The following is a 14627-nucleotide window of genomic DNA, read 5'->3' as shown; positions in this document are numbered from 1 at the left end:
TCTCCTATTCCTTTCATTTTATTTTCTTATATTGACGTGATGCATACAGACATCTTGAAATGGAAGAATGAATCGGTTGTAATGATCAAGTCCACATAGGGGTCCTGCTGTGGCTGATGATTGTTGCCATTGTTCTCCCGATGGCAATACTATAGCGCTCTGACGTGGTGCGGGCTGCTGTCTAAGGGTTGAACTCGCTTCCGAACATTCGCCCCGCTTATATCTCCGCCCTGACGCAGGTTTCACGTTTTCCCTCCCTCCTACGACGCCTTCACCGACATCCCATCACGAGAGCCTTATTCAAGCACAAATCATGAGTCTTGACTGAGCTTGACTGCTGTATCGGCCGCGGCCATGCTTCATCAGGTTTCCTTTTTCCCTTCTAGGTGAGTGTCTCTGCGTGCATATATCTATGATTCGGCCTGCCATGGCACGATCATAAACTCTTAATGGTGTGTTCTGTGAGCTATAATTGGCTTAAGCAAAATCATGGGCAGTTCAAAACTCACGTTTTGGGTCTTTGGACATGTGCACATTTTCCCTATCTGCGCGCCGGATATTCGTATGCGTACTATACGAGCGTAATCCTTCTGATTCGTTCATCTGGTTTCCAACCTTGTGTCGCTCACGTTGCTGACGGGCTGAGGCAGTACGACATTCCAAGCTTTCTATGTCAACACGTGGTCGATACAATCTCCGTGCTGGCTCAAAATCAACAACATTTATCGTTCCATATAGGGTTCTATCCGCGTCAATCCACTTCGCTACTTGACCGAGGCTTACATGTGCGTAATGCAATTTAGCAAACGGATATGATGGTTCTGGCTTGCCACGTAACAGTAAGTCTAAATGCTCAATTCATGCCATTCTGAGGTCACCCCGTTGCGCAGAACCACAATGCGGCACAGCTCTAGAACGTCCATCTTCGCTCCCGAACCCGAGACTCACTGCGATGAATCACGTTTCATCGCGAGCGCTGATCCTGTCGACCACACAAGTTCATGCGTGCAGTAGCTCAACGAACCCATGGCCACTCCTCGTAGTCGTCTTCGTAGTCGACGATTCTCCACTCACCAGTCGCAGGAATATTCTCTCTTTATGTTACGACAAGCATATCGATGATTGCTCATTCTGCCTACAGGACGTGTGCTGTTCTCGCGAAGCAGCGATATATTATGACTGGTTGTAAGCGGGCGACGAAAGCGCTCTGACAGCCTCCCCTTCTTGCATCCACTGTTAGTACATGCTTATGCGCCCTCCAAAACAGTCAGCGAAGGTTGTGTCGGATATTTGTCCACGTGAGTAACGTCTTCTAGCTCTCATGATTGCCTTTCCTCAGGTGTAAAATATCGCCTTTCGCGGCCACGAGGTCCGTTTGTCCTTCATCATCATTACAGCGCATTCATCATGCAGCGTTGCACGATTTTCACTCAGTGAAGTCCGGCGGATTCCAAGTGAAGTGTCAGCAGTACATCAGGTGTGCCTTATTTTTCCTTTCGTGTCATGATCCGCCATCAGCAGGAGTCTCACCTACTTCTGGCAATCCTTGTTCATAAAGTCGACTTGAAGATCGTGGCTCCTTGCTCCGCTGAACGGTAAATTGCCGCACTACTGCTCGACGAAAGAGCTGCTGACAGAGAAATAAGAGCGAATGGAAGTTTTGGAGTCATCATACATCATTCTAGGCTGTCGCGAAACGAACGATAGCCGCGGATGCCTTGTTCCCTCGGCGCATATCTGCGACGCCTCGTTGCGTTGCGGTGGACCCACAACCGCCTCGTTTCAGGCACGGCATCCCGCTCATTTATACAGGCGCAGCATATCACTCCGCAGGTTTCATCTGCCCTCAGTACGTTATCCGCTCGTCTCCCTCAATGCCAGTTGTTCCACACTAAAGTGATTTGTTCATTACAACGCCAATTCCAGATGGAAGATATCACGCGCCAGCATCCATAGTCATTGCGAGGATGGGCATCCGTGAAGGGAAGTCATTTATCGTCCGGCTTCCCTAATGTTCCGTTGTCGATTGATTGAAGATCTGCGGGGTGTTTATCCTCATCTCCCTACTAGGCTAGGCCATGGTAAGCATTCTGCAGCGCATTACCACGCGCAGGCGCTTGCTTATCACTATTCGATGTTCTTTCGTGATGAATTGCAGCGTCTTACCGCCACTTCATCCACCTTCGTTGCTGCAGAACGACCCAAGACGCTATACCGAACGCCATGACAGCATGAGCGTCATCATTTCTACGCTGATCATCCGTATTTGTGCTCTCTGATTCTCCTCATATCACCGTTCCAATGCTACCGAAGTCTCAGTTGCAATTCCGCATTTTAATTGGTCTGATGGTAGAGAACGGCTAGACGATTCAATTCTAGAAGTGAACGCCTTCGCATATTCTGTCGGTCAGTCGGCGTCTGAGCGTTGCTAACACGCTGGAGTTCTCCCGTTTTCTCCGCTCAGGCTGGTGGCCCTGCGCGCCATGTTTCGAATCCACCCGACTTCTCGACTGGCCAGTGGCACCCTTTCGCAGGCGCGCTCACGCGGATTGCCCATCAAGAGTCTATATGGATGTGGAGAGCGAGACGAGCGCGTTAACTCTGCTCACATCATACCTTGGGTCACTTTCGGGAATTCCAAACTACTTCTCGTGAGACCATCTGGACTGCTATGCCTTGTATTCTATTTGACGACGATGGCCAATAGCACAGAGTACGTCGCTTCTAGTTTGCTTGGATGCTGACGTAACATGCAACTCTAGAGTAGGCGGGTCCTCCAATGACGCTTTTTCTTATCTGGACTGTATAGGAATTGCCATCGCCGGAATCTGATTCTCGACTACAACGACCCTGACGGCACAACGACGGAGATCTTTCCATGTGCCATATGGCGCAGCGGACATTAAACGTGCGTTCACGCGATTACTCAACGAGACGTGGCATCAGAAACATCTAACGATTACATCCATTCCAAACCAAAGGTATGTACAAAATTTAAGCCAAAGCTCGGAAATAATCTCAAGGTTAGTATGTGCGAGAACCGTCTGTGTGAATGATTACACAAAAATGCCCTGACGCTGTCGGGGCAGCACATTATCGATACACTAATGCAGAATAACGATACAGAAAAGACCGACCGTGCTCGCATTTTGCGCGACACTCGACTAGCTTATGGAGCCTGAAGACGGAGAGGATTAGAGGAGCCCCATTCTTCACATCACGAAAGACGGCATAGGCGGCAAAAACGATGGTGAGAACTCTCCATCCACAGGGCTGAGCGCCGACCTGTCATACAGCGCTGACATTCCTTCCTTCGAAGCTCCGATGCTCGTAGCGCTGAACTGCATGTCGATACCGGAGATTTGAGCGTATCCAGGGTGGCAGCCATTTGCAATGTTGACATCGTGGGTATAGAAGTCGTAGGACTGCGATGAGAACTGGTCGAGCATCGATGGCATGTCACCAGTGAGCATGGCAAAGGGCGACTCGCAAACACTTGGTGCCGTCGGGAACGACTGCGGCGTGCTGGGGATGCTGGAGACCGGCGAGGGAGAAGATGCCCAGGTATCCAAAAGCGTAGTGTTGATGGAGAGACAGGTAGGATCGAACGCGTCATCCTGTGGCGCGTATGCGAGGTGAGGTGCAGGTGAGAAGACGTGAAGTGAAGTTTGGTAAGATACGAAAGGATCGCAGGTGTCGACTGCTGCAGGTGAGCATGTGTTAAAAGAGAATGTATCAAAGTTCTGCGCTTTCTACATTAGCGATCGCTCACATTCTCAAAGCGAGTACTCACAATTGTAGAATCAGGGAGCGAATATGTTTCAACTTGAGACACAGCAGAGAGAGGTGAGGCAGGAGAACTGCACTTCGACTCGGCGTCACTCTCGCAAAGCGATGATCCGTATGCCTCCGAAGGCGCTGGAGAAGGTGTCCGCGGCTGCGAAGTGGACGCCCGAACCTTGCTCTTGAGCGACGAGGGCGCTGGCGACGACGCGAAGAACATCGGCTTCGTATGCTCTGTGTCCGGTACAGGTGCAGACGATGATCGCCGAAATGTCCGCGCAGTGATAGGAGTCTCGAAGCGAGTCACGATCTCTGGTACGTGGTGGCGATCGAACTCCTGGATGGCGACATCGAGCTCTGCACCCTTCTTGCCCTCGACGAGAAGCTCGGCAATCTTGGCACAACGCTTCATGTCCTTCGGGCCCACCTCTCTAACCTTCCTCTTCTCTGTCCCGCCTTTGCCCTTCGTGTGTAGAGGTCTAAACGCGTACTCTGGCCACTTGCGCTTGTGTTCCTCAAGCGCAGCCTTGGCCTTGGCATGCCAGATCTGCCTCTCCTCGTGGGGCAGGCTCTGCCAGGTCAGTCCGATGATCTTCGACAGCGTGCTATGATTAGTCTCCACTTCCGAAGAGACGTGCTGGTTCTTGATGAAGGACGATCGGAAGAGTATGAACGCGTTCGGAGGGCGCGGAATGTGGTTTTCGGGCTTCTTCCTCGAATGCGTCGTTCGTTTGCTCGGTGCAGGCGTATCAGCAGTGGAAGGGAATAGTATCGACTCTGCGATGGACTCGACTGGCGATGGAGGATCATTGAAGGTCCCTGGAGTGATATTGGGAGCGAATGCAATGCTTTGAGGCGTCGATGTGTCCAAAGGTGGAGTCCAGGTCAATGAAGCATCTGTCGCGATTGCGTTCAGTCTCTGCTAGTACTTCGGAATCATCAGTACTCGCATACCCTCTATCACCTTGCGCTTCGAAGCTCGCGTCCGTTCTGCTGGCATTTTGCGCTGATCGATCTGGGAATGAAGCCAATAAAGAGCGGACCCAAGGAGGAGTGGTCAACCACAGAGCCACGGATTTGATAGAGAGAGTGGCAGGAAGGTATCGCAAAATGGCACTGGTGGGCGATTACATACGTCTTATACAAGCCTTCTTTGCATGGGTGTGAGAATCGCTGGGAACTCCGATACTCTAGGTTCAGAGCAGGAGCGGTATTTTCGTTTGGGGCTGCTGGCCTGTGAGCCGGTCGGCTGATAAGAGCGATTAGGGAAGGGTTGTTCCGAGCGGAGGGATGCTCCCTGATTCGGTAGAGCGTGAACATATTTCCCAAAATTCGAGACTTGCTCTATGCAATTACGTGCAATCCGATATGACCGTGACCGGAGCGTTCCTGGCCATGGACCTCCCGCGACTGCACGCAGATATATTATTTGGAAGAACCTCTACTACCGACGGTGCGACGTTCTGTTACGTCTGAGGAACACACAACACATACTCATGAGGAAATTCGTATGCAACTTATCAAAAGTAGGTTAGCACGCGATTCTGATCGCGGGTACAATCAGGCATCACCGCCGAAATTGGGCTTTCTTGTCAGCTCGTGGAAGCCAGATCTGACCTTTTACTGAGTGCGAGCAGCGGCTAGCCGCTGAAACGCGCGTGTTGCACCCCAAATTGCAGTCGGAGGCAAGCCCGCTGACTGTCGTCACCAGTTCGTCCAGTTGGCAAGAGATCCAGGTACGGGCGCAACGCCGCATCAGGTAAAGCATCGTCTGCGATGACTGCACTATCACGGAAGTAGATGCAGCTGAACAACATCTTCCTGTCTTGGGATCGTCTTCAACTCAATACTCGCACTCTAAACCTCCTTAGGTCGCCATGGATATGAGTGATGCCTAACGATCGCCATTAATCTTGCTGTAGATCTGCTTCCGTGCTGCCTGTGCAGCGGGTGACCGACCATTTGGACGAGCCTGGAAAGAGAAAGAAGACAGACGGCGTTGCGTTGCCAAGTGAGCGCCAGAGAATCAAACAAAGGCTGTTCATTCAGAACTACGCCATGGTGGGTCGGCGGACGCGCAGCCAGGCCTAACATAACCTTCGACATGCAGAACAGAAAGCCGTCCATGAGCGGGACATGCACTCTCTAATGGCAACGTCCGCAGTGGTGTTTAGGTAGCTGCGTAACACGAGGCGAGACGGAACAAGTGGGATGCTGGGGCAGTGCGCGACGCGATTCGTAGGAAAACGAAGTTCTCGACCGGGCCGCCTCACTTCGTACCCGCGACGGGTTCGCGAGAAAGAAGATCTTGAAATCAAGGGCAATTCAGTCCAATACGCGACAAGACGGACCCCGCTTCTTATGCACTATTCGCCGCATGTAGTTGATTGTAGTCTGCGCCACACTTGCGTCCCCGTGATGTGCCTCGCGCCTAACGCAGGCGACACCCTCTTCGGACGAAGCACAACTCGGAAAACAGCCAGAATACGTATGCTCCCCGCCATTTCGCACGCGCGCCTTGATCCCAGCCAACGTGTGCAGCGAATCCATTCTCTTCCATGTCCGACTCGCACGAAGTCATCGCTGAGCATCATATGACGGTATTCCCCTGTCATGCCGTACCACTTTATCAGTAGCATGACCAGATACGGCGTCTAGGAAGCAATCTTTGATGGATGCGACCTACCAGACGGATTGCATCGGCCATGACCGACAGTCGGACCCTATCAGGAAGTCAAGCGACCCTGTCAGACCAGGACAGGCCCGCAAGCTCCGAGCACCGACTTCGTAAAGCAGGCGGCAGTACGGGAAGAGCGTTATCTGCACACATGAAGCCATCGCTCCACTGCAACGTGTAGACCGATGCACGCCACGTGTTGGGCGTGGCGGGGGGTGGACATTTTGTTAAAGCCGAAGGATTGCATAGCCCTTTGTTCGTGAGTCTATGACGGGTCCGTGCGGTGCCCTAGTTTTCATCCCATAGCATCAGCGACAGAGCAGTAGAGCAGGAAATAGCCCACCGAGCAGCCAAGAGGAGATGTCGACCCTGAGCGTGTCGTCCCGTGCGTGCGCCATGCCAGTGTTTCATTAAAGTTGAGAAGAGCCTATACCATTCTAATGTGTAATTGCGGCGTGGTTGGAACTCAGACGCTTGCGGGATCTTCACCGAAGTAGACTAGAAGTGCGCCCAATCCAAGCATCTCTTGAGAACCACCGAAAGGATGTTAAGGATGTCCTAAACGTGCGCGACGATACCAACGGACTGTTCCATCCATCGATTTCACGGCCGTTGCTGAAGTGGTTGACCACAAATGAAACAGCTTGTGCTGATGTTACTCCATTCTGACAAAGGTCGGGAGCGCATGAAGTCTAGATCCTCCGTCGGCCAAGCATCAGCACGAGAGAGTTCTTCGGGCTCGTCGGCAATGCCTTTCGCAGCGAGAAGCAGCACGGAGATGAGCCAAACCTTCTATGAGAAAGATCTATTAGCATCGACAGGTACGCTGTTCGATCACCATTTCCATTCCTTGATCCGCTCCGTTTGAGAGAGGGTCGACATTTGAGGTAGAAAGGTTCCAGTAGCCAAGCTCGATTTGTGCAAGTGTGCTATCAAGATGAGCATCAACGGAGTCTCGTATCCCTGGGGACACTGAATAAAACAAGAAACTCACTGGCTTCCAAAATAATGTTCGATACGTGCCATTGTTTTACGAACAGAATATTTAAGCGAGACAACGCAATCCACTGTAGCGTATGTCCGTCTGGAGACCAGACCGTGGTCTATGAGTCGGCAAATGTCTGCTAACTCAATGTCATAATCTGGATATTCAGCCATCTAAGATGCTGACTAGACATCCTTGGTTAAGCGCGCCATGTCTCAGGCTTATGCCCTCCAGGCTGAACCCGTCAGTGACAGTCGGTGAAACACATCGCAACATGCAAGTGCCAAGGGAGTCTGCACAGCATCGATGGCAGGGTACGTGTGGCAGTGAAGACACAGAATGAAGCAAATCCACGCTGTATGCGCAAGGTGTCACTGCCTTTCTCATTCATCAAACTCACCACTAGCGATCGGCGATAATGCACCGAGAAATTCGAGAATGACTTCGGCAAGACGTGCACGTAGCACGTGGAGAGCGCTGTTGCCTGGACTCTTACTATTGTCATTAGATACTTCAACGCGAGACATGTGTCCATGTATCCAAGGCCCTTTGCTGGCCTCTCTAATCATATAGCGGTCGGAAGAGATCCGCCTTACGTGACCAACAGTAGACCATATTGCATGAGTGACCAAATAACAGATCATGAGGTTTTCCGCACCTTTGATGTTTATGGGCCTCACGCCGTCCACAACACCGTTCGTCTGCGATTGCACCGCTACATAGCAGCCATTTTCATCATTATGGAAATCATACAACCGGCGACAGGACTTACATCCAATTACGAACGCAATGGCTCGACGGCCTGCTTAATTGTGCCTCTCTTGGGCTGCTACTCATCGCACATGTTTTCCATAGACGTTTGTGAGACGGGACGGTGCATGAGGTCGTATAAGAATGGCTACGTAGAGTCTGGTAGCATGCACGACGACGAGCGGGCATTCAATATATCTGAGAGCGTTGACAAACTGTCAGGACAGATTGGTCAGACGGGACGGAAGCATTGAGTTGGAGCAACAAGGGTGAATCACCTGCAACGAGAGAGCCAACGATAGGCTAGAGGATGGTATTACGTCTGGTCATGCACGGTATACCAGGGCATATGAGAACACTGCGGAATATTTTGCCAGCAGGCAGGTTTTGCACACGTCGTAGGCATCCTTTCACACGTAGCTACTCCTGCATTGTACGAGCTCGAAACACGACGTCCGGAACAATCTTGAACGTGATTCATCCCGATATCAAGTGCCGTATGCATTGCGGGTTGTATAAATGGCTGTCTGCTGATTAGAGAACTGGACGCCGCTGCGAGAGGGTAAGATGACGTGATCTTCTGAGGAAAATCGAGTCGCCGGATTCTTGAACACCAGAGAGATATGCCTGTATGCAGTTAAAAACGATGGTGATTCGCCGGAGTCCTATGTTGTGGCACATCCAGAGGACCACATCAATTGCGTCGAGAACAGGATTTGCCTGACTTCTGAGCATCACTCTGGTCCGAGAGAGTAAGAAAGTGCATACACGTACGCAGCATTCATTTCACAGATGGTGCATACATACATCCCCAAAGTCGTCCCGTCAGAATATCCGCTCCATAGTATGCAACTTGCTCAATCGTTCTCAGAGCACTGCCAAAGAAATGGAATGCCGCCCCGGCTACCTCGAGGTTCAGGAAGACTGAATTCAGCATAGCATTTGGACATCATCTCGAAGCATGAGGCGAGAGATGGTGAGGTGCAGGGTCGGTGTGGACACGCGGCGACACAGCTGAAAACCCGCCGTCGACGAAGCGTGGGAATATTTCGGCATCAAAGGATCGGATTCCATCACGTGGCAGACAAACTGGTACTGAACTCTTCCCATTCTGGGTCACGAACACGAAATGGATAAATTGGACACGACGATCTCTAGTGCACTCTATATGGTCTACACGTCTATACGAAACAAGAAAGAAAAACATTGCGCCGTTGCAGAAGCCCATTTATGCGATGAATTTGATGTTCTTCCAGTACTTCACCCATGCTCTCGCGTCTTCCTCCCCAAGAGGACGCAGCTTCGCGATCGTCGGGCTGACGCTCTCGACCTTCTCCGTGTGGAAGAGAGGCAGACCACCTACTTCGATCTCGGTGACGTGGGACTCCCGTGCGTCGCGCTCCATGGCTGAGAGGCTGCGGAAGTACTCGAGCAACTTGATTCCAGGCTGGAGGAGATACGCCACGTTAGAACCGCTGCTATCACCGGACGGGCGGTAGAACTCACAATCGTTTCGAGATCGTCGGCGGACGCGCCGCCCTCAGCGACACCCTCGATTTTCTTGACCCAATCGTCCAAGGAGATGAACGGCAGGCTACGCCCAAGCTCAGCGTTAACGCCGCTGAGTGACTCGCGCCACGATACAGGACGTGGGTGCACGATGTCGACCAGATCGGGCTCTGCAGAGCTGAACATCACGTCGACGGCAGCACTGGCAACGCAATCCATCGGAACCCATGAAACCAGCTATATTTTAACGGCTGTCAGGTCAACGAAATACGCAACGCTCCGCATTACGTACCCCGTCCAGGTCGGGAAGAGCATCAAGCGCAATACTTGTCTTGACGATGTTCGGCACCCACTCGTTCTTGTTCCACGCTCCGCTCCTCGACGAGCCGCTAATCTGACCGATACGCAGAGATGTTGTGCGCAAACCGGCAGCTCGGGCATTCGCGAGGACCTGTAAGGACGGGGTATTAGTCATTCAGAGAGCCGCAATACATTTCTGCAGCACATACCATCTCGACAGTATACTTGGACATCCCATAGCCGGAGGACCTCGCGGGGATTTCCGCGTTGCCGAGAGGCTTTTCCGGTACAGGGCCACGGCCCTGAGCAGCCCGCCAGCCTCCAGCGACGGAGACAGAAGACGTGAAGAGGTAGTAGCTGTCTGGGACGAGTGCGAGGAGGCGAACGGCGTTTGCGATGTGCGTCTCGAACGAGGCGAGCGTCAGGTTGAAGTCGACCCTCCAGGCGTTGTGGATGATATGAGTAACAGAAGCAGAAAGCTGGTAACAATGTTTTTAAGTTGACGAAACAGGGATGCACAGCATAATACGTACCTCAGCGAGAACGCTCTGCGCCAAACCGATGTCCTCGCGCCCAAAGTCACCCGACAGGTATACCACGTTAGGCTTGCTCAACAGCTCGGTTTTCAAGCCAGCTGACTCGAAGGCAGCACGCTGACGAGTGGGAAGGTCAGAGCCACGGTTAAGCGCATAGATGCGCTTGACACGGCTGTCGGACAGAAGCAGCTCCAAAATATGGGCTCCCAATGACCCTGTCGTTCCCGAAAGTAGTACCACCAATCCGTCCTTCGCCTTGTTGCTGCGCGAGGTAGGAGCAGGCGGCAGCTTCGCCGTGTACTTCGCGATCATCAAATCAATCTCCTCCGCAGGAGAATGGGTAGCAACTGTGGCGCCCGGACGAACGAGCTTCGCCACGGCTGCGGCAAGTGCGACGAGGGTCGGGTGCTGGAAGATGAAGTTCGGCGAGACATGCTGAGCCGCCGAGTTGACCGCAGGGTCGGAAGACTCGCGAAGAGCACCGATGATACGGTTGCGCAGGAAGGTCGAGCTCAAACTGGGAGCTTGTGTTAGCAACAGGCCGAGAAATTATTATGAGCTCACATACCTGTCGAAGCCTTGCTCGAAGAGATCGCGCTCAGGTTTCGGCATCTTGTCACCGTTGATGGCGGCCGCATGCAGAGCCAGCCATGCTTGGATGTCTTTCACATTCCACGATGGAGGTGGTGCGACACCATGCGAGTCCCTACTCTCCTCAATTGTCTTGTAGCTGATCGGAGGCACAGTAAGTGGAATGTCTCCCAGAGTCAGCTGTTACTTACAGCGCCTCGATTTCGTCCTTATACATCTCGAGAGTCTTCTTGCGCTGGATTGTTCCTTTTGCTGCACGAATGAATGGCCGGGCAGGGTCGGCAACGATAATCATCTCCTTGAAGATACGCGCAAACGTGGGCGCAGTCTGGTTGGACTCTTCAATCTGCGGCCTGCATTGAATCACACGTAAGAAAGACGAAGAGAAGAAAAACGTTTGTAGAACGGCGTACCAGATAACGTTGCGGAACTTGATGACTGCACTCTCATCACCAGCAGGGATCGCGAACTCCGGCTTGAGCTCGATAAGAACGCCCACTTGCTGCTTACCGCGACCGAACATGAGAGCTCCCGTAACCATAGGATGAGCATCGATGTGCTTCTCCTGAGGGATCGGAACCGCCTTCTCGCCTGTTCATATCTTAGCTCTCTTGCAACAGATAACAGAAACGATGAGGTAACTCACCAGATCCCAAAACAATGACGTCGTCAGTGCGTCCGACGCTGTGAATGACCATTTAGCAACGGAACGTAAAGCTGAGACAGAGAATTACGTACACACGCCAGAGGCCACGCTTAGTTGGGTGCGGCTCGAAGAGGTCAGACGTCGAATATCCACGCTCGCCGTTGGGCAAGTTGTTGACACTGGGCTGGTGCGTTGGGCACGCCTACACAAGTCACGCGTCAGCATTGCCATGCATCAGACTGCAGTCTATGATTAATGACATACCAAGAACTGCAACTCATAAGTCCCATCACCCTGGGGAATCCAACGCGGCTTGGCGTCCGAAGGGATAGCCATCCACTGCCAGTCATGACGAGTCTTGCCGATCGGGCTTGGAGCATCGACATCATCGTCGTAGATGCACGTCAAGGTGCCAAACTCGGTAGCACCGTAGCAGGAGAAGAGTCGCACACCGTTGGCCACCAACTTATCTCCAGTCGCCGAGGCAAGTGGGCCACCTGCGAAGATCTACTAGCCGCTCAGCTTTTACATGCATCATTGTAGAAGGACAGTATCCATACCAGGGAGTCGAGAGTAGCCAGATACTTCATGTCCTCCTCGTTGTGCGCCCACGCCTAGAGTTTCTGTTAGAAACAACTCGCCGGACAATATGCGAATACTGACCTCAACAAATGCGGGCACGCTCTCAATCGCAGTGCAACCGGTCTTACGCGCCGTGTCGATGGTGTTCTGCGGGGTGGGGACCACCGGAGGCGCCGACTGGAGCGCGCGAGGAGGAAAAAGACTCGTAGGCTGCCCGGACACAAGCGGCGCGTAGAGCTGCGAGCACAAACCCATGACATGGAATCCGGGCAGCGCCATGCAGCCCCATCGGATGGCCCGCTTGCGAGACTCGATGATCAGCGGCATGAGGCACCATTGGATGATCGTAGTGTGCGTGTGAGGAATCGGCTTCGGGTGGCCAGTCGACCCGGAGGAATGTAAGTACAGCAAAATGTCATCCGGCTGGACATGCTTAGTCGCAGCCGGGTAGGCGTCGGGAGCAGGGGCCGGCGGGTCAAAGGACGACGACAGGGCCGGGAAGATGTCGCCGAACGGCGGCAGTTCATCTATGTGAACCTCAAAGCCCGGCGTGACGGTCTTGCGGATCCCGTCAAGGAGAGGCGCGAACGTGGGCTGAGAGACGATACGGTGGCAGCCGGTGCTCTCCAGCAAGTTCGCTACGGCAACTGCAGAGTTGCGAGGAGACATCGGGAAAGGCACAAAGCCTGCACGAGCGAGACCAGCGATGAGAGCGTGGTACAGGGCTGAGTCGCAGTTGGCCAGGATGGCAACTAGAGCGCCGTCGGGGCCAGTGCGCCCAGGGCGGAAAGAATGCGCGATGCGATGGGTGGCATGGGCAAAGTCTACGAACGAGATGGTCGAAAGCTTGTCAGAATCAAGGTCGGGGAAGGGGAAGACATAGATGGGGTCGTGAGGGTTGTGTTCCGCATGCCAGTCGACGAAGCCAGGGAACAGAGGGACAGAGCCGTCTAGAGGAGGAAGCGATTGTGGAGACATTGTGAGAGGGATGAGAATGGCGATGGAGGGGTGGTCAGGGAAGAGTGAGGGGCTGCAGGATCGACAAGCCGCCGCCAGATGCGATATTTATATGTCATGGCTCGCCATGCATCTTGCTGCGTGAGAAAGGCGGCTCTGACAAAAATCGAGGGGTTTGTTGAGTTGATTGGCGGTCATCGGTCTACACTCACCCGACGATCTCACAGCGGAGTCCGACGTTTTCCACCTCCAACTCCTGGCCAGAACGCTTTGCCTTGTGGGTAGCCTGCCGTAATGCAAAACGGCCTGCCGGCACAATAAAGGGAAGGAGAAGCACTCCTCCATTCGTCATTCCTGTGACGCTTATCTCATACCCTGTTCAATTATTGAATACCTAGCGGGTGCGACCCGTGACAGAAGCGCTTGAGAATATAATCCGATGACCGCCGTCGAGTCTATGGACCAGCAGTTAGCGGAGGGTACGGTCACTCCTTAGGATGCTACAATCGCATCAGCTTGAGAAGCACTCACCCTGGCGTTTCCACCTTCGCCTCGTGGCCCTGCCGCCACCTTTTCAGGGTACGCGTGCTCATCGTGTTCCATAGCTGTGACAGCCGAAAAGAATGGTTCCATAACATCACGTCCATGGGCCAGAGAAGGAAGGTGAAGGGACGAAGGGCGGTGTCTTGTCGATGAGGGTTGAAGCGAAGTAAACCGAACGACCGAAATTGACCATGGCAATTTCCGGTAAAGTGATCGAAATTTCCTTTTTGCAATGTTGATTCGCGCCACGTGGAGATTTGATCCGCTCCTGCTCCGAAGCCGGATTCGACGGGTGCCTGTTGTCCGAGTCCGCTAATGAACATGGCGGCGCTGACCACCTACGGGCTCCCGATATGCTTCAATTGCGTAGCCATTTCGACCGACTATCTCTCCTCTCATCCTAGGAGCATATCGGTGCGAAGTCAAACTTGCCTCGCAACCCTCAATCACCCCTGCCACGGTTCGGCGGGTTGTCTAGAGCACTCCGGAATGACGATAGAAGTTTAGAACATGATGTACACCGCTTTCCCAGAAGTTTCTCTTCGATAATGGTCACAATATCAAGGGGCATGCATCTGGACTGCGACGGATCTGACACGACTTATATTCACGGCAGCGTCGTGCAGCGGCTATGAATATTCAAAGGGCCGAAGATTTAATGCCTCCGTGGACGATTGATCGCGACACTCAAAACGTCCGTATCACCGCTCGAGACGAGATAAGTCAACTTCTATCGAGTCTGTACTTCTCTCGCAAATTAGAACAGCT

General features: G+C 52.9%; 2 protein-coding genes across 2 annotated transcripts; both read right to left on the bottom strand.

Annotated features, from left to right (window-relative positions):
- Positions 1 to 2915: 2915 nt before the first annotated feature.
- On the bottom strand, positions 2916 to 4886 carry LAESUDRAFT_728044 (uncharacterized protein). The gene is made up of 3 exons (XM_040909346.1): positions 4738 to 4886; positions 3794 to 4680; positions 2916 to 3743 (listed from the first exon to the last, which is right to left on the bottom strand). The coding sequence occupies exons 1-3, from the start codon at positions 4781 to 4783 to the stop codon at positions 3213 to 3215; spliced, it is 1464 nt and encodes a 487-aa protein (XP_040762288.1). The 5' UTR covers positions 4784 to 4886; the 3' UTR covers positions 2916 to 3212.
- Positions 4887 to 9272: 4386 nt separating this feature from the next.
- Positions 9273 to 13606, bottom strand: LAESUDRAFT_682789 (acetyl-CoA synthetase-like protein). The gene is made up of 13 exons (XM_040905802.1): positions 12441 to 13606; positions 12338 to 12391; positions 12042 to 12284; positions 11870 to 11979; positions 11778 to 11815; positions 11545 to 11722; positions 11323 to 11484; positions 11109 to 11270; positions 10538 to 11057; positions 10214 to 10483; positions 9997 to 10155; positions 9702 to 9941; positions 9273 to 9642 (listed from the first exon to the last, which is right to left on the bottom strand). Exons 1-13 carry the CDS (start codon positions 13335 to 13337, stop codon positions 9424 to 9426), a joined length of 3252 nt encoding a protein of 1083 aa, XP_040762287.1. The 5' UTR covers positions 13338 to 13606; the 3' UTR covers positions 9273 to 9423.
- Between the last annotated feature and the right edge of the window lie 1021 nt (positions 13607 to 14627).

The sequence above is a fragment of the Laetiporus sulphureus genome, assembly GCF_001632365.1.
Source record: "Laetiporus sulphureus 93-53 unplaced genomic scaffold LAESUscaffold_32, whole genome shotgun sequence".
Classification (NCBI taxonomy): Eukaryota; Fungi; Basidiomycota; class Agaricomycetes; order Polyporales; family Laetiporaceae; genus Laetiporus; species Laetiporus sulphureus.
This window is presented reverse-complemented; position numbering and strand designations above follow the sequence as displayed.

Coding starts and splice junctions, on each gene's coding strand:
- LAESUDRAFT_728044 (XM_040909346.1), bottom strand. CDS start 4,783: ATGCCAGCAGAACGGACGCGAGCTTCGAAGCGCAAGGTGATAGAGG. Junction 4,681..4,737: donor GAAGCGCAAGGTGATAGAGG/GTATGCGAGTAC, acceptor CAATCGCGACAG/ATGCTTCATTGACCTGGACT. Junction 3,744..3,793: donor CGCTCCCTGATTCTACAATT/GTGAGTACTCGC, acceptor TAGAAAGCGCAG/AACTTTGATACATTCTCTTT.
- LAESUDRAFT_682789 (XM_040905802.1), bottom strand. CDS start 13,337: ATGTCTCCACAATCGCTTCCTCCTCTAGACGGCTCTGTCCCTCTGTTC. Junction 11,271..11,322: donor AAGGACGAAATCGAGGCGCT/GTAAGTAACAGC, acceptor GCCTCCGATCAG/CTACAAGACAATTGAGGAGA. Junction 11,058..11,108: donor TTCGAGCAAGGCTTCGACAG/GTATGTGAGCTC, acceptor ACAAGCTCCCAG/TTTGAGCTCGACCTTCCTGC.